Consider the following 21,104-nt stretch of genomic DNA (forward strand, 5'->3'; position numbering starts at 1 on the left):
CTCCAATTATTTTTATTTGTGGCCATGTCTCCTACAATGCCTTACAACTCATCATACTTAACGAGTATTTCACCAAGTTTTCCTTAATCTTTTCTCTACCTCTTTTTCTAAAGACTTGTCCCGTTCCATGATTCCATCTACTCTCCTCATAGGAGCCTGTATTGTTCTTTTGTCACATTACCAAGCCGTCTCAATCTTGTTCCGCACAGCTTATCTTCGATAAGAGCTACTCCCACCGTATTATGGATAAACTTATTTATAATTTTATCTATTTTTTATTTTTTAAGGATGGATGCAAGATCCATTATAACATCCTCATATCTGTTATGCTTATATCTGTTGGTGCTTTATTGACCAACAGTTTGTGTGATAAGAATTAAAACAAATAAAGATACCAGATACAAGTTTACAATGCCTTATAACATCCTCATATCTAATAGTAAAAAAACCTCAGTATACCTCCACATATTTTGGCACCAAATTGAGGACTTTTTTTTTTTTTTTTAGTAATGCTACATAAACTTGTAACATTTTGGAGGTAACTTGTTCCTGTACGACATTTTTATAGCAGCTTGTACAGGAACCTCTTGGAGCATTACTAGATCCACATAATAAATTCACATGGTGGTTAAATCTTTCTATTTGTTGTGTATCTAATATCTGTTCTCTGTGTTCCTTCGTACAAGCCTTCAAAGAACTTGTGCTTTCTTTTTGGGAATATTATATGAATTATGGGGCCCAGATGTCCTCAGATAAGATAATTATCCTAATCCTTCCACTCCCAATGTGTATGTAACACATGTAGACAATAAGAAAGATTGCACTCGTCTTGACATTCACTTATTCCACTTTGTGTTTTCAACTAAAAAATTCAATATTAGAATCATTTGATAAATTCATTGTTTTCATAAACTTATTCTTTTCCCTAAAGTTTAAGGGTTTGGATCTAATTCCAACTTGTCTTATAAAAACACGCGTTGTATGGTATTGTTATCAAAGCTTTTAAGCTACATTAGTATATTTACCTTAAGTCTTTGTAGATATGCTGTAATTAAGTGGTTTATATGTGTTGGAATGTGCAGAGGATTCCTTGACTCGTGAATCTGGAAGTCGGGTACACCATGCAAATATCCAGGCTTCAAAGGTAAATATTAGCTTCACTGACCTATCAATGTCCCAATAAAGTGAAAATATGTCTAGTTAGATTTTTTTTTTTTTCCTTTTAGAGGTCACATCTGTCTTTCTGGAGGAAGTTCCAAACAACAAAGTTTTCGCCATTAAGCTTTCTACTTGGTGGTTGAATGTACCGTATGATATTCCCATCTTTCTATACTTTTTACTTCTGGAAGTTGTCCTTTGTTGGTTCGATTGTTCATGGATTATTAGCTGGTTATTTCCATCCACATTCTTTTAATGTCACGTTTGAGTCAATCAAGAGATTGCCAGAAAATATGTGTTTGTCTTATGTCATTCCAGAAATAACACCACAGGCTTTTAATAACTAAATGCTCCTGTAAAATTCGTTGTTACACATGCATTTTAATGGTTATATTTGAGTGTGAAAATATTTGTGGCAAAGCATCAACTACTATTGCTAGTTGATTTTAGGATTAATCTATCTGCATGCTAGAGTACATAAGTTCTATCAGCTCCCAGTTTTATGTGAAAATTATAGGAAAGATGCCAAATTTCAACGAAACAAAGTAGTGGCAGAGGATTCTCCACCATGAAGACAAGCCTCAGTCAATGATATTGAGATTGTACAGAAATTGCATTAATTGGCTTCTTTTCTCTCCCCCCTTTTCTCCTTTCTGGCAGAATGGACCACATATAGACCCCAAATCTGTCACTATTAATATGCTACTTCTCCTCCTCAGGAATTCTCTAATAGCCATAAGTCTTATCTGCTCTCTCATAAAAAAAAAAAAATTAGGAATGCTTTTCATTAATTCATTGGTAAAAGCCTCCCTACTGATGGTCAGACTATTCTGGTATCCACAATTTGTTGCAATCGTAAGTTTTACCCAAAAAACTTTCTTTTGACTTCTCAAGCTCAACTATTAACATAAACTTAGTGAACTTTGATGAGGACTATAAGAGATTACTTTGCTGATCAGCTTCTTTTCAAACTAATTCTGTAAGTGACAGTAGTGGAAGATATTTCCTGTTTGTGTAGGTGTGCTTTCGCTTTCAGTTCCAACGAATTTTCATTATTATTTTGCCAAAACACCATTATGACTACCTTTCAACCTGAAGCTGCCCCAACCACTTGATGTGATAGTGCTTGTTGAACTAGAGAGAAAAAGGAGAGAAAACCCTTTTAGGAGAAGATAATCGTATGAGGTCTAGCCTCCTCCTATTGAAATTTATAGTAAGGCTATACACTAATTAAGGCTAAAATTAAGGCTTAATTACAAGCTAATTGACAACTAATTACATTTATTCTAACATAGTCCAACACTTCCTCTCAAGCTAGAGCATATAGGTCATATGCACTAAACTTGTTACAAATGAAACCAATACGAGGACCCCGAAGAGACTTAATGAAGATGTCTTCCAGTTGATTAGTTGAATTAACAAAGCTAGTGGCAATACATCTGGATAAAATCTTTTTTCTAATGAAATGACAGTCAATTTTTGTGTTTGGTCCTCGTGAAAAACAAGATTTGAGACTATATGCAAGGTGGCTTGATTATCGCAGATTAATTTCATTTACATCACCTCACCATATTTTAATTCTTGAAGCAATTGTTTCAACCATATAAGTTCACATGTTGCCAAAGCCATACCATGGTATTTTGCTTTGGCACTAGACCTAGCAACCGCATCCTACTTCTTATTCTTCCAAGATACCAAATTGCCACCAATTAGAACACAGTACCCGAAAGTAGAGCGTCTATCTGAGGGAGATCCTGCCCAATCGGCATCAAAATACCCAATCACCTGGGTATGACCCTTATCTTCATATAACAATTCCTGACCTGGTGCGCCTTTGATATATCTGAAAATGCGAATAGAAGCATCCCAATGACTATCACATGGAGACTGTAAAAAATTGACTAACCACACTCACAACAAAAGAGATATCTGTTGGGATTTTTAGCGAGAAATCCTAATTAATCTTGAAGATTTTTTCTTATTCCTAATATTGGCTTCCTGTTTAGTGTGTAATTTTATTTATTAGTTAGTTGTTAAGCAAGGAAAGCTTAACCTTGGTGAACAAGGAAACTAGTCTATAAATGGGATACTTGGCTTGTTATTCAAAGTGTGCAAATCACTTGTGAGAGACCAATAAGAGCTAGAAATTGGGTGTAATTGTTATTCCAAGTACACAAGCCATGGAATGCAAAAACCCCCAACCTACTCTCCGCCTTTTCAAGTCTTTTGACTAGGGATGTCCAAACTTCAAAGAGATGGCTTCTTTGGCCTGTTCTCTTTGAAGGTTCAAGCATTGATCTCTTATTGAGGGTAGCCCCTCCTTGGGCATTCTCGTCGTTAGATTCCAAGTGCATAGCCCAAATGTCCCCATTACATAGATATCAAAATGTAAACAACAATGTAGCCACACATACCACCACCACATGCCATGAGACCTATGCTATGCAACAAGTAAATGGGGTCAAGGGAACTTACAAAGAATGAGTTTGAAAGCTGGATATCCTCAAATTAGTGAGCTTTCCTCCTTTAAATGACATTAACAACCCAACAAGATGTCCAAGACTTATCTTCTGGGCCATTCATGAGGGTAAATCTAATTAAAAGCATAGAGTAAGGCTCTTTACCTTAGTGAGGAAGGACCCCACTCAGTGTTTAAGCTCCAAGATCCCTCAAACTCTCCTCGATAACTTCACTCTCTCATTCAAGAAGAGAAATGAAGAGGGAAATCAGATTTTTGCTATTATAGGGCAACCAAATGATCATTTTAGGTTCCCTTCCACCTTCAAGACCAAATATCAAGGGGCAATTTTGTCTTTGATGCTGAAGGGATTTGCTCTCAGTCTTTTCCAGACCTGAGGAGGGATTTTGTACCCTCTTAGAGTCCGAAAAAAATCAATTTGGTAGTCCCCCTTTTCAGTTATGGGAGTTGGCTGGTTCTTGCCATTTCTAGTTCTCTTGCATGTTCTCACTCTCTTTTCTTTATTTTCAGCACCAAGGCTGGTATGCCATGAAAGTGGGTTCTCCTTTGGTTAAGTTTTAACCCAAGGTTTGGATTTCAACTTACCCTGGCCCCAAAATTTCATCCTAATGCTTAATCATGCTAATCCCAGTTTTGGCTCATCAATGATCAATTAATTTCAATCCACCACCTGGTGTGGGTAATATTATAGTAGAGCTAGTTTAAATTTTGTGGCCAAATTCCAAGAAACAACCCTCCACTTGTGTTTTCGGTCTAGACCACGTGACCTGATTTTTCAGTTTCGGGGGACTTAGTTTCAAAACTGACCCTTCCAAAAAATTAGTTTCAAAGCTAGGAGCCTTGGTTTCGAAACTTACTTCTTGCCTGTCCATATCGGTTTTGAAACTATTCCATTCAGTTTTGAAACCTTTACACTTTAAATTCGAAATTTTGGTTTTTCATGCCCAAATTTCCCCCAAAATTTCACTTTTACCCTCTTTTTCCAACCATGACTCACCAAGGCCTTCCCTCAACCCATAATTGACCTAATGGGTTACTTTTACTCGTTTTAAGCCCATTTCAAGGATTTTCTAGTCCCAAGCTATTTTCTTATTTCTTCCAACCCAAGTTTTCTCCAAATTTGTTCAATTATTCCCAAATTAGGAGATAAAATTATGGGTTGTTATAGTAGGCCTCCCAATACGATGTCCATATCCATCTCGACCTTCCCAAGCATAAGTATCTTCTGTTTTGGCTATTTTCTTCTAGTGGGTAAAAATTACAGTTGATGACCTCTGGCTTTCAGTCATCTGTTTGTCACGACCCCAAGGATATAATAGTAAATATAATAGTAGTTGTAGTTTAATGCATTTACTGCATTGTACTCTAGTGTAGCAGTTCATATTGTACCTTTTAGTGACAACTAAAACTAAAAGATATTGAAACTATAAATAAGCAATCACTTAGAGGATTGTCATCAATTGTTGAATGATAACATATTCTTCCCCTCTCAAATTCTCTCCCCCTCTCTATTCTCTCTAAATTCTCCCTTTGTGCTTTTGATTTCTCCCTCCCTTTCTATTCTTTCTCCCTTGATTTCTTCCAAATTCCATAACAAACCCTAGGTTAAGTCTAGATACCTGACATTTGGTATTAGAGTCGATCGATTTTCAGTTGTGATTCCGGCGATTCTTATTAAAGGCGAGCAAAGTGAATTTCAAAGAAGTTGAACTATGGAGATGGATATATGAATCAAGGAAAAATTCGCTAACCTCAACCAAAAGCTGGACAAACTCATGATTACGATGGCCAAACGATATCAATTTAGTCTTCCAGTCGAATTACTTTCTAAGGAATATTTTGATCCAATTATTCAAAGAAAAAGACCAGTCCCTGACTCCCTGTGACAATTGGAGATCCATACATTACTTGTCCAAGGAATCAGTATTCCATTAATAAACTAAAGAGTTCAACTAAGGAAGAAAGAAGTAATAAATTAAGGATGTTGTGAACGATGTTATTCAGCTTCAGGAGTTTTTTCAAGTGAAGCAGTACCAGGATAAGTCAAAATTGCGGAGAAATGATTCTTTGATTACTTCCGATCTTGATCAGGAGGAGTGTTTTGATTCGGAAAGTACTGATAACGAGGATGACAACAATAACAGTGATGATATTGGCAGTGAAATTCATTCTTCAAATAAAAACAATAAGGTCTAGGATGCTCAAAAAGTAGATCTAAAGAAACAGCCCGATTTCATAAAAAGAGAAGTTTTTGAAGAAGATGCCTATCTCAGAAGTTTTGATCATGAGATGATTGATTCAGACAATCAATCATTAGGATTGAAAGAAGTTAACTAAGAACTTCTTGAGATTGAGAAAAAGGTAAATGTTTCTCTTGGGATTGAAATTGATCTTGCCTTTCGCAATGAGAAACTTGCTCAATTAATTTCTAAACAAGCAGTGTTGAAATGAATTCTATTACAGTTGGCAAGAAACCAGAAGAAGAGCTAATAAATCATGATGTATCTATTGAGAGGTTACTGGAGAAAATGAGAAACTATTCAATGGATTGACAGAGAAAGCAAAGTCCATTGCATTACCCCCAGTGCCTAGTCCCTTGTCTGAAGGACCGACTGATGTCCAGGATTGGAACCTTGGGAGGAATGGTTTTGAGAAAGAAGGTCCTAAGAATATTGTTCCTTTGCCTTTGGCCCCGGAGAAGGCTGAGGAGTCCATAGCTTTGGTTAAATTAGGCATCAAGAAGGTTAAGACAATTACAGTAGGAGAATATCTTACTATTGTTTTTGAATTTTTTTTATCCTGAATAATATGTCGTTTTAGATAATGTAGACCGGTTTTTGGTTTTGGTTTTAGCAGAGATTCAAAGTTTTAAGGAAACTTGGAGATATGTAATTGGTGGAAAGCTAAGGGAAATAACTGAAGAACTTAAAAGTTTTGCTGTCACGAACAAAACTCTTGTTGCTTTATTTGTTCATACTCCAGTTGATGAGCACATGAGAGCTAATGACAAATTGGTATGCTTGCAGAGGTTTTTCAAGATTTATCCATATAGGCTGTGGTAGAGAATGAAAGAGAAAAGAGAAGGGAATAAGAGAAGGCCAAGGCTGAACCAGATAGTGAAAATACTTAAAAAAAAAAAAAAAAAAAAAAAAAGAACCAGATAGTGAAAATAGGGATTGGATGAAGAAACAACAACATAGTTGTAATTCTTGGGGACAAGAAATCTCTCAAAGTGGGGGGATATTGTCACAACCCCAAGGATATAATAGTAAATATAATAGTAGTTGTTGTTTAATGTATTTACTGCATTGTACTCTAGTGTAGCAGTTCATATTGTACCTTTCAATTACAACTAAAACTGAAAGAAAGATAGAGAGCTATAAATAGGCTATCAGTTAGAGGATTGTCATCAATTGTTGAATGATAATAGATTCTTTCCCTCTTAAATTCTCTCTCTCCCTCTGTTCTCTCTGAATTCTCCCTCTGTTCTTCTGCTTTCTCCCTCCCTTTCTATTCTCTTTCTCCTCCAATTTCTTCCAAATTCCATAACAAAACCCTAGGCTAAGTCCAGATACCTGACACTGTTTTTCATTTAGCTCCAAAGTGCAAGAGATGGAAAGTACATGGTGGAGATCCATATGAAAAAGGATTCACTGAGGAGTTTTGTTTATTTGATTTTTGTGGTGATGCATCATGGTATATGTACACATAGGTTAACGGATTATGTGCCGTACTAGTCTTTGAATTATGTTTCTTTTTCAAAATTTTAAACAAAAATCCAAAGAAGACTTCTGTTTGACATGCAGATAGATATCTTCTCATAGTCTCTATCCCTATCAATTCATGATTTTTCTTATGTTCTCGTTTAGAAATTCTGTGCAATAAATTGTCAGAGACCTGAAATCTCCAAGTTTGATGTGTTGGATTATTTTTAATCAAGATGTGGATTTAGTAATAGCAGGATTGTGTTGTGTCAACAAGCTTTAAATTTTTTAAGTGCTTATTTCTGTTATATCTCTGGATTTTCTGGTTGAATACACTACTTCACTGTTTGTTTTTTGTTTTTATTCTCTCAATTGCAGGCTGTGGCTGACATAATTCGCACTACCTTGGGTCCACGATCCATGTTGAAGATGCTACTTGATGCTGCAGGAGGTGCTTTCTCGTTCTCCCCAGAGTGGATCCTTGTTATTTCTTTCTTTCTTTCTTTCTTTTCTTTTTTGTTAAGTGATCTTTGTTCTTTATTTCAGTGAAACTAATAAATTAGACGAAATGAGAACTTAATAGGGTAGCTTCATGACTACAAACGTTTGGTCCCAGTTAGTGTCCTGTTTTTATAATGCTTTCCTCAAGACCAAACTTCATATATTTGAGACAAAGTGAAGAAAAAATAGTATGTTAGGTGGTTTATCTAGAGATACATGAGTGGTAAAATTGACCTAAAGATACATGAGTATAATGGTGTATATTATTTGCAGATAACATTGTGTTGGTGGATTGGACAAAAGAATGCGTGAAAGCTAAGCTTGAGATATGAAGAAACACTTTAGAATATAAAGGTTTTATATTACGTAGATGAAAATTGGATATATGGAATGTAAGTTTAGTAAAAATACAATTCTAGATGATGCTATAAGAAAACTGGAAGATCAACTAATACTAAGAAAAGGTTAACTTAGATATCTTGGATCAATCATCCAAAAAGATAGGCAGATAATTAGAATGGTATTCATAGAATTAAGCTAGGGTGATTAAAATGGGAAAATGCATATAATGTTTTATGTAATAGTAAGATTCCAGTAAAGCTAAAAGGAAAATTTTACAAATAAAGCACATATAGTGGCTATAAAGCACTAATGTGTGCAACATATGAGTGTAACAAAGATGAGGATGGCTAAGATGGACGTGCAGCCATACAAGAAAAGATAAAATTAGAAATGAGGTTATTTGTAATAAAGTCAGAGTGGTTCCAATTGACAATAAGATGCGTGAGATACAATTAAGATGGATTGGTCATGTGAGGAGAAGACCAATGGAGGTTTGTTGGAGGAGAGTGGATGAAATGGAACAAGAATTTATCTAAAGAGATAGGAGAAAACCAAAAACAAACTTGGTCATAGACACTTATGTTTGAAATTAAATGTGCGTTATAGAAGCTATGAGTATAGATTGAAATGAATGGAAAGCCAGAGAATTCTTGTAGTTCACCCCACTGTCATGGACTAGGGTTTAGCCTAGGGTTGGATTGGCAATCGAAAGGATTCAATTGAATAGAACCAAGAACAGAATGATTGGAGAGGGAAATTGGGCAGAAATGGGGGAAGAAATTAGAGATAAATGAGGGAGAGTTACAGAGAGATACGAGAAGGAGATTGGGAGAGAATTTTAGAGAGAAAAATAAGAGTTTATGTTGGAGAGTCCTAGGGTCCGAGGGGACCTCAACGTAGAAAAGAGTACAAAGCAAAGAAGAAATTTGCAGGAGATATGGGCTTCGATTGTGGGCTGGCACATCAAGATAAAGGAGAAGAAATAAAAGAGAAAAACAAGATAAGACTCCTAACTGAGAAGGATAAATTATAGGGATAGAATTTGTAGATTATCCTGTAAATATTTTCCAATTATGTTATTTATCATCTGCTAAAAGTTAGGAAGTGATAGCATAGAAAGTTGTATATAATTCCTCTTTCATGAGAAATCAAGTATGAGTTAATTTCCACCAAATCAGTCTCTCGCTTCAGGTTCCATAACCTTAGGAACCAAGTTTGTTCAGTTTCATTTATCAATTCAAGCACGAAAAATCCCATCTGGTTACAGCAGCCTTATATAGGCATATCTGACTCCTAACAGCATACACAACTCACCCATGTGCTCCTAATCAATTGCTAAAATATCTCCTAACAACTATTATTAGTCTATTACCATATTGCCCCTTTATTGTTCTTTGGGTCATGACAATAATAAGGGTTTGGCATGTTGTTATTGTTTTAAAACACATCTCAATTATCCTACAATATCCAAGTAGAGCAAAGTACTTCCGTCTGATTTCATCAAACAACCTTGGGTGCTACTTTTAAGGTGCCTATTACCAAGGATTTCTGCATTCAGATACTTGTCTGACAAACCATATACTGTTATACATTCAAATGGATATTTAGTTTCAAAAATGGTTCAAATGTTAAATGTGTCGCACATGTTTCAAGTTGCAACTTCCACAAGTTACAAGTGTTCAATAGTCAAAATATTCTTCCATGAAAGCTAGATTGTAGTGGCAGAAAATTTGTATTCTCTTCTGCCAAAGTGAACTTTCAAGTATTGGGCCTGTTGTAATCTATGCATATCTCATACCTTTCTTGGGGGTAGTTTCTGAGTAAATTTTCTAATTGCAGATTGTCATGGATGGTAATATATTTGTATATAGATACTTTCCATTTTCATAGTTGATGAGATTTTATAACTCTTTCTTTTCTTTTTTCTAATTAATTGTCTTTTATTCATTTGTCATTCAATTTCTGTTTGGTTGGCTGCAGGTATTGTAGTTACTAATGATGGGAATGCCATTCTGCGAGAGTTGGATCTTGCTCATCCAGCTGCAAAGGTATGGCGTGCATATTGCCCTTTGAAAAATGTTATAATTTTGAACTTGTCTACCGCATCTTCTCTAGAATGCAGGAATTCCTACGGATGGGGTTTCCAAGAACTTGTTCAATGAACGGCCCTATAAAATAAATCATATTTGGTAGTTGCTATTTTGCTAGTTAAACGTCTTTTTTCCAAACTTGAATCTGCGGGCTAATGCTACAATGGACTTAACTTTTTATTGGCCTACCTGGTTTTTGACTTAAAAAACTTAATCCATTCTAAGTACCATCTCCAATAACCACCTATGTTCATCTCCACTACTGGTTTTGTTATTCCTTACCATGAAATGGAGAGTTGCTCAATGAGTTGACATAAATGAAAACTTTTTCCTCAATTATTGCTTTTTCTTCATCCTCCCTATATCAGCTGATTTTCCTTCCAACAGATACACAAAACCAGTGTCTGTGAGAAAAAGTTTAACGTTTGTGTAAACCCATATGATGAATTTAACGTTTGTGTATGATGAGCTTGCCTCTTCCTTGAACACTTGAACTCACAGGTGGTAGCATCAAGAAAGAAACACCTACGGCCATGTTATTATTTAGCAATTCTTGTGGTGGCTTTTGCACATGCCTTCAATTTTCTTAACAAACCATTTGAGCTCCTCCTTCTATGCTGATTGATAAAACAAATTGATCTGATTAATCTCCCTGTTATAAATATGTATGTATAGTTAAACTATCTCTGAATTTGAACAAGAATTCTTTTGATAATCTCTCTTCAAAGTAATTTGAGTAACCATCTGCAGATTCTCTCATTCATTTCCACAACAGGGAGATTGATCTTAGTTCCCCATACCAACTCCTTTCTGCATGTTTTAGATTTGCACTTCTTAAGATGTTAAGGAAATCCGAGTGGTCTATTACGAAGTATAGGAGCAATTTTGCCACATAGGGATTTGTTAAATTTCTGACAGACATTATGTGAGCATGAGAATTTGCACCAATATGCTTCTGTCTAGCACACTTCTAGTTGAGTGAGCTTCTGTAAGGAAGCTGGCTAAATGAGCTCACTGAACCAGCTTTTCATGATGCGACTTCACATTTCTTTGTTACTGTGGGCTCATTTGGTTTTGTTTCTTCTATTTGTTTTTTTTATCTTTTGCCAATTTGTGTAATTCAATAACTGATCACTGGAAAAACTATTTCCACCTTAAGGTTCTGACTAATGTATTGGTGCTCGCAACAATTGTATTTATTTTACTTCTCTCTTTGGCTTGAAGATTTTTAATTATCTAACTGTTGTTCTTTTCTGTGACATGACAGTCCATGATTGAACTAAGCCGTACACAAGATGAAGAAGTAGGAGATGGAACAACCTCAGTCATTGTTCTTGGTATCCCACTGTCTAGAACTTGTTCTCCAGTTTATGTTTTCAATGAGATATAATTCTGTATTGCTTTATATGTTAGTTTCATGTTAGGTATAGGTACCCTTGAGATGAATTATTCCCTAAATGGATTCAGATGATAAATATAATCATTAACAGCGAGATTCCCAGATTGATTTTAATCATCATTGCATATATAGTCGTGCTTCTCTACAATTATATATAGGATTTTGCTGATGTCTTGAACATTTTGTCTGACTCATTTTTGTGTGTTTGATCATATCCTTGTATTCCTTAACTGATTGTTGAAGTGGAAATTTGTTCTAGCTGGTGAGATGCTTCATGTTGCTGAAGCTTTCATTGACAAGAAGTATCATCCTACAGTCATTTGCCGAGGTATTATGACTCTGATTTGAATGTATTTTTTTAATTGGTGAAATTTGTGTTCTCTCTCTCTCTCTCTGTATATATATATATATATAAGCTCCATGTTAATGTGCTTTTGCAGCTTATAGTAAAGCCCTTGAGGATGCTATTGCAGTGCTTGACAAGATTTCTATGCCTATGGATGTGAATGATCGTAAGTTGCAGCGGTGTTTTAAGCTTCTTTCATTTGATCTTGTTGAGAGTATGAAATGATAATATAAAAAGATATAAAGTTAAGTCTATATCTAACAGCTTAAGCTCTTAAATGAGATGGGGTGGTTAACAATTCAACAGATCTCTATGCTTTTTTCCCATTCTTGATTTTGCTAGTAATATTTTTGCTTCTTAAATTTTTTTTTTTTTTGGCCCCCGAATTTAAACCAATAATTTTGGATTGCTATAGATGAAATATTTAATGCTGAAATGCAAGTATGCTATATAACTCCAGAGAATGTGTTATGCATGGTTTAAGAAACAAGATGGTGTCTTTTTTTCAACTTTCATTCTTGTTATTTGCTAATTGTTGTCAAAATAACAACACTTCATTTGGCAGGTGCTAAAATGCTGGGGTTAGTGAAGAGTTGTATTGGTACGAAGTTTACTAGTCGATTTGGGGATCTAATTGCTGTGAGTATTTTGTCAATCAGCTACAAGTTTTGTTTTTTGTCTGGGGTTGCTTAAATTCCAGTTCTTATCGTTTAAATAGAAAATTCTTTTTGATCAGTAGTTACACACAAGGTTTTCTTTTTGCAATTGCACTTCTTTTCTTGTGCAACACATTTGAGATTTATGTTCGTTGAATAATTCACGGAAGTATGGAATGAGATAAATCAGCTTTCTAAAATCAGCCTTGATCCTATTCTCCATATTTAGAAAGCTGTTCAGTTTTAGAGATTTCCTAATTTTTGTGTTGTATCTTTTGTTTTCTTGTACAGTGTATAGTGTATCTTTTTATTCTTTGTTGTTTTCCTAAAGTGTAATTCTCATCCCTATTAATAGGGAGTGTAATACCGTGCATAGCTATGAAAGTTAGAGGTGTATTCTCGTTTATTCTACAATCATCAGCCTACTTTCTACACGGTATTAGAGCCTAAAACCCCCAATTATTAGTGTGCCTTCATTGCACCAGTTTTTTTTTTCCTCCTCTTGTGAGCCTTCATTGCCACGATCCCTCCTCTGTTTTTTCCTTGTTCTTTTCTTGTGCCATATCTCTCTTGTAATGTCAGAGATATCTGGAACCGCCCCTCCTATGTCTACAAGAGAAGCAACGCCTATTGAACAGACTGCCGGTGGAGCTCTAACCAACGAACTACCAAGGATGCACCACTCCTACAAATTGGATGGTGGAAACTATCTTCAGTGGTCCCCCAATTGGTGAGGACTTTTCTAAAGGACCAAGGGAAGATAGCCCATCTCACTGGACCAGCCCCTAAGGCGACGGATCCAAGCTTTGCTACCTGGGATGTGCAGGATTCGATGTTGATGTCTTGGTTGTGGAGTGCCATGCTTCCAAAGGTAAGTAAAAACTATATGTTTTTATCTACTGCTAGAGAAATCTGTGAAACCGTGAAGAGGGCCTATTCCAAAGTGCAAGATGCATCGGTTGTGTATGAGATTAAGACTAAAATCAATAGTACAAATCAAGGGCTTAAATACTTAGCAAGGAAAAAATGCCATCACTGCATGAGGTCTTTTGTATAGTGAGAAGTGAAGAACATAGAAGGGCGGCCATGTCTTCTGATCATGGCATTGAGGGATCAGCTATGGTAACTAATAAGGTGCAGGGGACATGGATGAAGCCTCTGCAAGGCAGAGAATAGTCTTCATCAAAGTAGGCAAATGAGGGGCTTTGGTGCTTGTACTGCAAAAAGCCTAGACATACAAGAGATACATGCTTCAAATTGCATGGTAAGGAGGCAGTACTAAGCAAACTTGGAGGCTTCAAGAACTTGCAGCCAAAGAATCAGGGGAGAGCCTCTCTCTCCACTAAAGAAACAGATGAGACAATTGAAATGGTTGACTCTACAGCCTCCTTAGACCTAGGAGGTATGAATGCAAAAGAGATTTGGAAGCTGAAATATTTCCTTAAAAACTCCCCAAGGTGAATGTTCCTTAACTCAAGCAGGTATGTGCTTTAATTCTGAGCTTTCACTTGCCTCATATACAGCTAGGGACGAACTATGGATTTTAGATTCTGGAGCAACTGACACATGCCAAGTAATTTGAAATTTTTTGAAATCTATGAACCAATAACTGACTCCAGAAAAATTATTGTTGCTAATGGCCAAACTATTCCTATAGTTGGGCAAGGAAATGTTCATTTGAACCCATCTCTACCTACGCAACATGTCCTGTATGTACCAAGCCTTTCCACCAATCTTTTTGTTGACAAGCTTACCCAAAGCCTTAATTGCAGTGTGAATTTCTCACCTAATGGCTGTGTGTTTTAGAATCTAATAACAGGGAAGATGATTGGTGTTGCTAAGCCATTGAATGGGTTATACTACCCACAAAGAAGCAGAGAGCTACCTGCAGGAGACCATTCCGGCCTTACTCCTGTATGATCACCTCTACTCACTCCCATGCATGGCTTTAGCATTTTAGATTAGGGCACCCACCTTTTACTTTATTGAAGGCTATGTTCCCAAATCTATTTAAAGGTGTTGATGTCAATTCTTTTCATTGTGATGTGTGTGAGTTATCTAAACACAATGGAGTACCTTATGTTGTTAGCAATAAACTTTCCCTTTCTCCTTAGTACATTCTGATGTATGGGGGCCTTCTAGAGTTCCCAATTGTTTTGGGGCTAAGTGGTTTGTATCATTTATTGATGATTGCACTAAAATGACATGGGTATATTTACTCAAAGACAAAGCAGCCATCAGCACCATCCTACCCTTGTTTCATAGGATGATTTTCACTCAATTTGGGGTTTCTATCAAAAAATTCAGAATTGATAATGCAAAAGACTATTTTAATCATCTTCTCAATCACTTTTTCCAACAAGAGAATTATTCATAAATCCTCGTATGTTGAAACCCCTTAGCAAAATGGAGTTGTTGAGAGGAAGATGAGGCATCTCCTAAATGTTGCTCGGGCACTTTTGCATCAACATTCAGTTGCTAAATCTTTTTGGAGTGAGGCAGTGTTGATTGCAACCTACTTAATCAATAAGGTTCCCTTAAGAGTCCTAAACCAGCTTATCCCATTTTAGTGTCTTTCTTCCTACTTCCTAGAAATTGATCTTCATACCTCCCTTACTCTTAAGGTATTCGGGTTTGTAGCTTTTGTTCATGTCTCTAAACATCATAGGGACAAGTTTGATCCCCGAGCCCTTAGATGTGTATTTTTGGGGTCTTCTCCTACCAAAAAAGGGTACAAGTGCTACCACCTTCTTGCTTGGAAAATTCTTGTGTCTAAAGATGTCACATTTGTGGAGAATCAGTCTTTTTTCCCGTCTTCTACTTCTAGTCCTAAGGGGGAGATTATAGCTAGTGGTGATCGTGATTTACCTATCATGGAAGTGTCTCAGCCATATCAGCCACATTCTCCTCCTAATCTCTCAACATTACCTACTCTTAAAATCAAAGACAGTAGAAATAGGAGACCAACAAACATCTCTTGGTTCTCCACCCTCTATTTATACCAAAATGTCTCCTGTTAGGTTCAAGGGCTCACCATTCGTATACAAGAGGAAGGAACAACCCAATCCATGTGCTAAGTAGGGCCCATCATCTATTCCTCAGTCAGGTTTGGAACACACTTAGCTCTTTGATGGTTCTCAATCCATTAATTATTCTAATCCTATACATTCTGATTTGGATCTGCTAATTGCTATTAGAAAAGGGCTTAAGAGCTGCACACAACAGCCTATTTTAAGCCCAATTCATTTTCTATCACGGGCTGTCCTCAAATCACAAGAGTTTTCTGACCTCTCTTGATTCCATAGCTATTCCTAAAACTATAGAAGAGGCATTACAAGATCAAAATTGGGTACAAGCTATGCATGAAGAGATGAGGGCTTTGAAAAAGAATAAAACTTGAGAAATGGTGCCTAAACCAAAGGGGGTTCAACCGGTAGGGTGCAGAAGGGTGTTTAATGTGAAATGTAATGCTGATGGAACATTAGAAATGTACAAAGCTCGATTGGTAGCCAATGGCTACACTCAAACTTATGGTATAGATTATTTGAAAACTTTTGCACCCGTGGCTAAGATGACTACAGTGAGGATTCTACTCCTTGGCTAGCTGTTATGGATGGGAATTGATGTAGCTAGATGTCAAAACTGCCTTCTTGCATGGTGACCCAGAGGAAGAGGTTTTTATGGAACCTTTACCAAGATTTACTAATGGAGGTGATGCAGATTAAAGAAAGCCCTTTATGGGCTAAAGCAATCTCCAATGGCTTGGTTTGATCGGTTCTCAAGAGCTATGAAAGAAATGGGGTATTGGCAAAGAAGAAGGGATCACACTCTATTCATTAAGCATTTCAAGAAAGGTACTAACAGCCTCACTTGTGTTTGTAGATGACATAATTATCACTAGAAATGATTGTGGTGAACATAAATTATTAAAGGAGCATTTGGCCCGTGTGTACATTAAGGACCTTGGCAGACTTAGGTGCTTCTTGGGGATAAAGCTTGCCTACTCTAAGGAAGGTATATTTCTTTCCCAAAGAAAATACATCATGGATTTGTTGGAAGAGATCAGGATGCTTGGTGACAGACACATTGACAGTCTAGTGGTTGATTGAGGGAGATACCAAAGGTTAGTAGGTAGATTAATCTACCTATCTCACACCCAGTTTGACATAGCATTTGTTGTCAGCCTTGTGCGTCAATTCATGCATCATTCTACTGAAGAACACATGCTAGCTGTTAGAAGAATTCTGTGTTATTTTAAAGCAACTCCGAGAAAGGGTCTATTATTCAAATCAAGGAAGGAATTGGAGGTCCTAGGCTACATTGATGCTGATTATGGAGGCTCCCTTATGGATAGAAGGTCTACTATAGGTTACTGTGTGTTTTGGGGAGGAAATTTGGTGTCTTGGAGGAGTAAAAAACAAAGTGTAGTAGTCAGGTCTAGTGCTGAGGCGGGGTTTTGGGCAATGGAACTTGGCTTATGTGAGTTACTTTGGTTGAAGATTGTGCTAGATGATCTAAAGGTTTCTATCCATGGTAATCAATCAGTAATCAGCATTGCACATGATCCGGTGCAACATGATCTCACTAAACATGTTGAGATTAATCGTCACTTTATCAAATAAAAGATAGAAGCTAAGGTGATCTGTATACTTTTTGTCTCTTCAGAAAATCAGCTAGCTGATTTACTAAGAAAAGAATTGCCTATCAAAAAATTTCAAGAACTTACAAGTAAGTTGAGAATGATGGATATTCATTCACCAGCTTGAGATGGAGTGTTGAATAATTGATAGTAAGTATGGAATGAGATAAGTCAGCTTTCTGAAATCGGCCTTGATCCTATACTCCATATTTAGAAAGCTGTTCAGTTTTAGAGATTTCTTAATTTTTGTGTTGTATCTTTTGTTTCCTTCTACAGTGTATAGTGTATCTTTCCATTATTTGTTGTTTTCCTAAAGTGTAATTCTCATCCCTATTAATAGGGAGTGTAATACTGTGCATAACTATGAAAGTTAAGAGGCTCATTCTCATTTATTCTACAATCATTTGCCTACTTTCTACAATGTTGCTAGTCTATTTCAATCGGCATATAGCATATGTATCTTTTTTACTAGTTTCCATGTTCTATGTTCGTTTTATATTATGATTAGTTTTTTCAATACCAGTTCTTTTGTTTCTGTTGAAACTTCTAGGATTTGGCACTAGATGCCACCACAACAGTTGGTGTGGATCTTGGTCAAGGATTCCGTGAAGTAGACATCAAAAAGTACATAAAGGTTGAGAAAGTTCCTGGGGGCCAGTTGGAGGATTCCAAGGTCCTTAGAGGTGTTATGTTTAACAAAGATGTTGTTGCCCCTGGAAAAATGAGAAGAAAAATTATCAACCCCCGCATTATTTTACTTGATTGCCCTCTTGAGTATAAGAAAGGGGAAAATCAAACTAATGCAGAGCTGGTCAGAGAAGAAGATTGGGGAGTCCTCCTGAAGATAGAGGAAGAGTACATTGAGAATCTCTGCATGCAAATTCTGAAGTTCAAACCTGACTTGGTCATAACTGAAAAAGGGCTTAGTGACCTGGCTTGCCATTATTTGTGTAAAGCTGGAGTAAGTGCAATAAGGAGATTAAGGAAAACAGACAACAACAGAATTGCTAAATCTTGTGGTGCGGTCATTGTAAATAGACCGGATGAACTTCAAGAATCAGATGTGGGAACTGGGGCTGGACTTTTTGAGGTGAAGAAGATTGGAGATGAGTTCTTTGCATTTATTGTTGAATGCAAAGACCCAAAAGCATGCACAGTTCTTTTACGGGGTGCTAGTAAGGATCTTTTAAATGAAGTTGAAAGAAATTTGCAGGTACAATGTTGATTCAATTCTCAATGCACTTATTATGTATGGAATTTGGGGTCTGAAGACATCTTCTATTTTTGACAGGATGCTATGTCTGTTGCTAGAAACATCATAAAGAATCCAAAACTTGTTCCAGGGGGTGGTGCTACAGAGTTAACTGTGTCTGCTACGTTGAAGCAGAAGAGTCAATCTATTGAAGGCATTGAAAAGGTAATTGTTTTCCTGGCTTGCATTATCAGTTTAATTGGTCACTTATTTTGGTTTGTAAGTCTAGTAATCTAATTGTCTTCCAAGATATCTAGGTATTGATACTGATTGATCATTTTCTTTAAAACATCTTGTTTCTTGAAACAGTGGCCTTATGAAGCCGCTGCAATAGCTTTTGAGGCTATTCCACGGACATTGGCACAGAATTGTGGTGTCAACGTGATCAGGACAATGACTGCGCTGCAGGGAAAGGTGAGACATCACCTTATTTTCTTATTTCTTTATATTGCTGGAATGATGTTTACTGTTATTTTAGCGCACTCATTGCTATAGTCAAGGTTATGAACTCATCATCTCCTGATCATAAATGGACCAAACAATGGTCCTTTGTCCACCAGAACCACCTTTAAAGTATGATTATATATGTCTTTATGCTTGTATCTTCCTTCATTACTCATGGAAAAATACATTTTCTGATCTACCCTAGCATGCAAATGGGGAGAATGCGTGGATTGGTATAGATGGAAACACTGGTGCAATTTCAGACATGAAAGAGAGCAAGGTAATTCTCTCTCTCTTTCAAGCTTATACATTTGCCATAGTAGAATGGAGCATGTATCACCTATAAAGTGTGATTATGTGCCTTTTCAGATCTGGGATCCTTATAATGTGAAAGCACAGACATTCAAAACGGCCATTGAGGCTGCTTCCATGCTTCTTAGGATTGATGATATTGTTAGCGGAATCAAGAAGAAGCAAGCTCCAGGGGCAGGTCAAACTCCATCAAAACCGACAATCGAGCAAGAAGGCGATGTTGACAGCGAGCAAATGATTCCAGAGTGAAAGCACCAGGCTGCATAAACTCGAGGAGTCGTAAGATGTATCCAAAGAAGAGCTGCCTATAACATTAGAACACGATAGTTCCTTTCTGTAGGTATGTTTGGCCCTCCGAACTTATGGTGATAGTTCCGTGAAACTTCTGTTCTGATTGCTGGCATTCTCAAGACGCTGTGTGAAGCGATGGATTCTGAATTTTGTCCAAGTTTTGATGTAGTGATCAGCACAAACCCGCTTTGTTTTTACTAGTCCTCAAGAGCATCACTTAAAATCATGAACCGTACATAAATAGACAACAATCACAGGCATATAGGACGTGGAGCAGATATACATAGAAAATGGAGCAGATTTCTCGGAAATCCCATGGAGATGTCAAATGCCACGGTAAGCTTTTTATGGGACACTCGGACCTTCTTCCCTCATCTGTTAAATAATAATAAAAAAAAATCCACATATTGGAAGTGATTAAATTAAAGAGTACAAAATTGATACAAATATGATTCAAAATGATTTTAATTTCAATCTTGCTCATTAACAACAGGAACCAAATAAATAAATACATTATCTTGTATTTAATAATCTATTTAGGGCTCTACTGTCCATATAATTCAAAATAAAGGGCAACAAAATCTCTAATGGAAAAATAAATGCCCTCAAAACGGACTCAAATATATTTTGACAAAGATGTTTTTGGACGGGCGCACACGCTAAACCACAGGCTCAGGCGCCACTTGCCTTGCCTTCAACTATGGCCTTGCGTGCCTCGTCCGCAATTACGGTTTTGTCTTTATTTGAAATGATGTAAAAGTAAATGTGAGTCATAAAACTTAACAAGTATAATATAAAGCAATAAAAACATTATACATCTAGACATATAACAATTCATAAACTATATCATGCGTTACCCTTTCATATTGCAACACATACATGCAATTGTGAGCATACAATCACATTTTTGAACTTCAACAATTATGAACACATACATAGGTCACACAAACCATAGTCTTTGGGGCCCATTCAAACTTAGTTTTACTTAAAGCCTATGCACTCAACAAAGCTCATTATGGCACTTGACGCCCATTCTATTTTTAGCTCAACCCAAGTACCAGCCCAATCCTTGGGGCTCATTCAATAGCTCAACCTAAAGCTATGCACTCATATACTTATCATGTGATTCTTGGGGTCCATTCAAGATTACCTCAATCCAAGACCAACATGGTCTTTGGGGCCCATTCAAATAGCTCAACCCAAGGTTTTAAAACACATACATTTCCATACAAAAATAATCATATGCATAAAAGATCTCCTTACCACTATTCACCCATGGTGATACATTAACTCAATATCACAATCGTGAAACCCATTTAATATACGCATAAGATCATGGATGCTCGCACGTAATTGATTAATAATTTTTGTATCATATTCTCATAAGCCATATTAACACAATCATATAATCGTGCATTATTATAAAATTTACTCAATTTACCCTTGCGAATGAATTTTCCCCATCTCGAAACTAAAATCAAAGCTTTAATC

General features: G+C 36.6%; 1 protein-coding gene across 1 annotated transcript in view; it reads left to right on the plus strand.

Moving 5' to 3' along the window:
* The window catches only part of LOC127794862 (T-complex protein 1 subunit gamma-like), a 28,814-nt gene extending 9,001 nt beyond the window's left edge, over positions 1-19,813 (plus strand). Inside the window, exons 2-13 of the mRNA XM_052326126.1 lie at positions 1,083-1,144; positions 7,720-7,792; positions 10,165-10,232; positions 11,542-11,611; positions 11,933-12,001; positions 12,114-12,185; positions 12,585-12,658; positions 17,865-18,527; positions 18,606-18,731; positions 18,876-18,980; positions 19,216-19,290; positions 19,380-19,813. Of these exons, the coding sequence (XP_052182086.1) occupies positions 1,083-1,144; positions 7,720-7,792; positions 10,165-10,232; positions 11,542-11,611; positions 11,933-12,001; positions 12,114-12,185; positions 12,585-12,658; positions 17,865-18,527; positions 18,606-18,731; positions 18,876-18,980; positions 19,216-19,290; positions 19,380-19,571 (1,649 nt within the window). The 3' untranslated portion in view covers positions 19,572-19,813. The remainder of the gene's footprint in view (positions 1-1,082; positions 1,145-7,719; positions 7,793-10,164; positions 10,233-11,541; positions 11,612-11,932; positions 12,002-12,113; positions 12,186-12,584; positions 12,659-17,864; positions 18,528-18,605; positions 18,732-18,875; positions 18,981-19,215; positions 19,291-19,379) is intronic.
* Positions 19,814-21,104: the final 1,291 nt, after the last annotated feature.

This window comes from Diospyros lotus, chromosome 2, assembly GCF_014633365.1.
Source record: "Diospyros lotus cultivar Yz01 chromosome 2, ASM1463336v1, whole genome shotgun sequence".
Lineage (NCBI taxonomy): Eukaryota > Viridiplantae > Streptophyta > Magnoliopsida > Ericales > Ebenaceae > Diospyros > Diospyros lotus.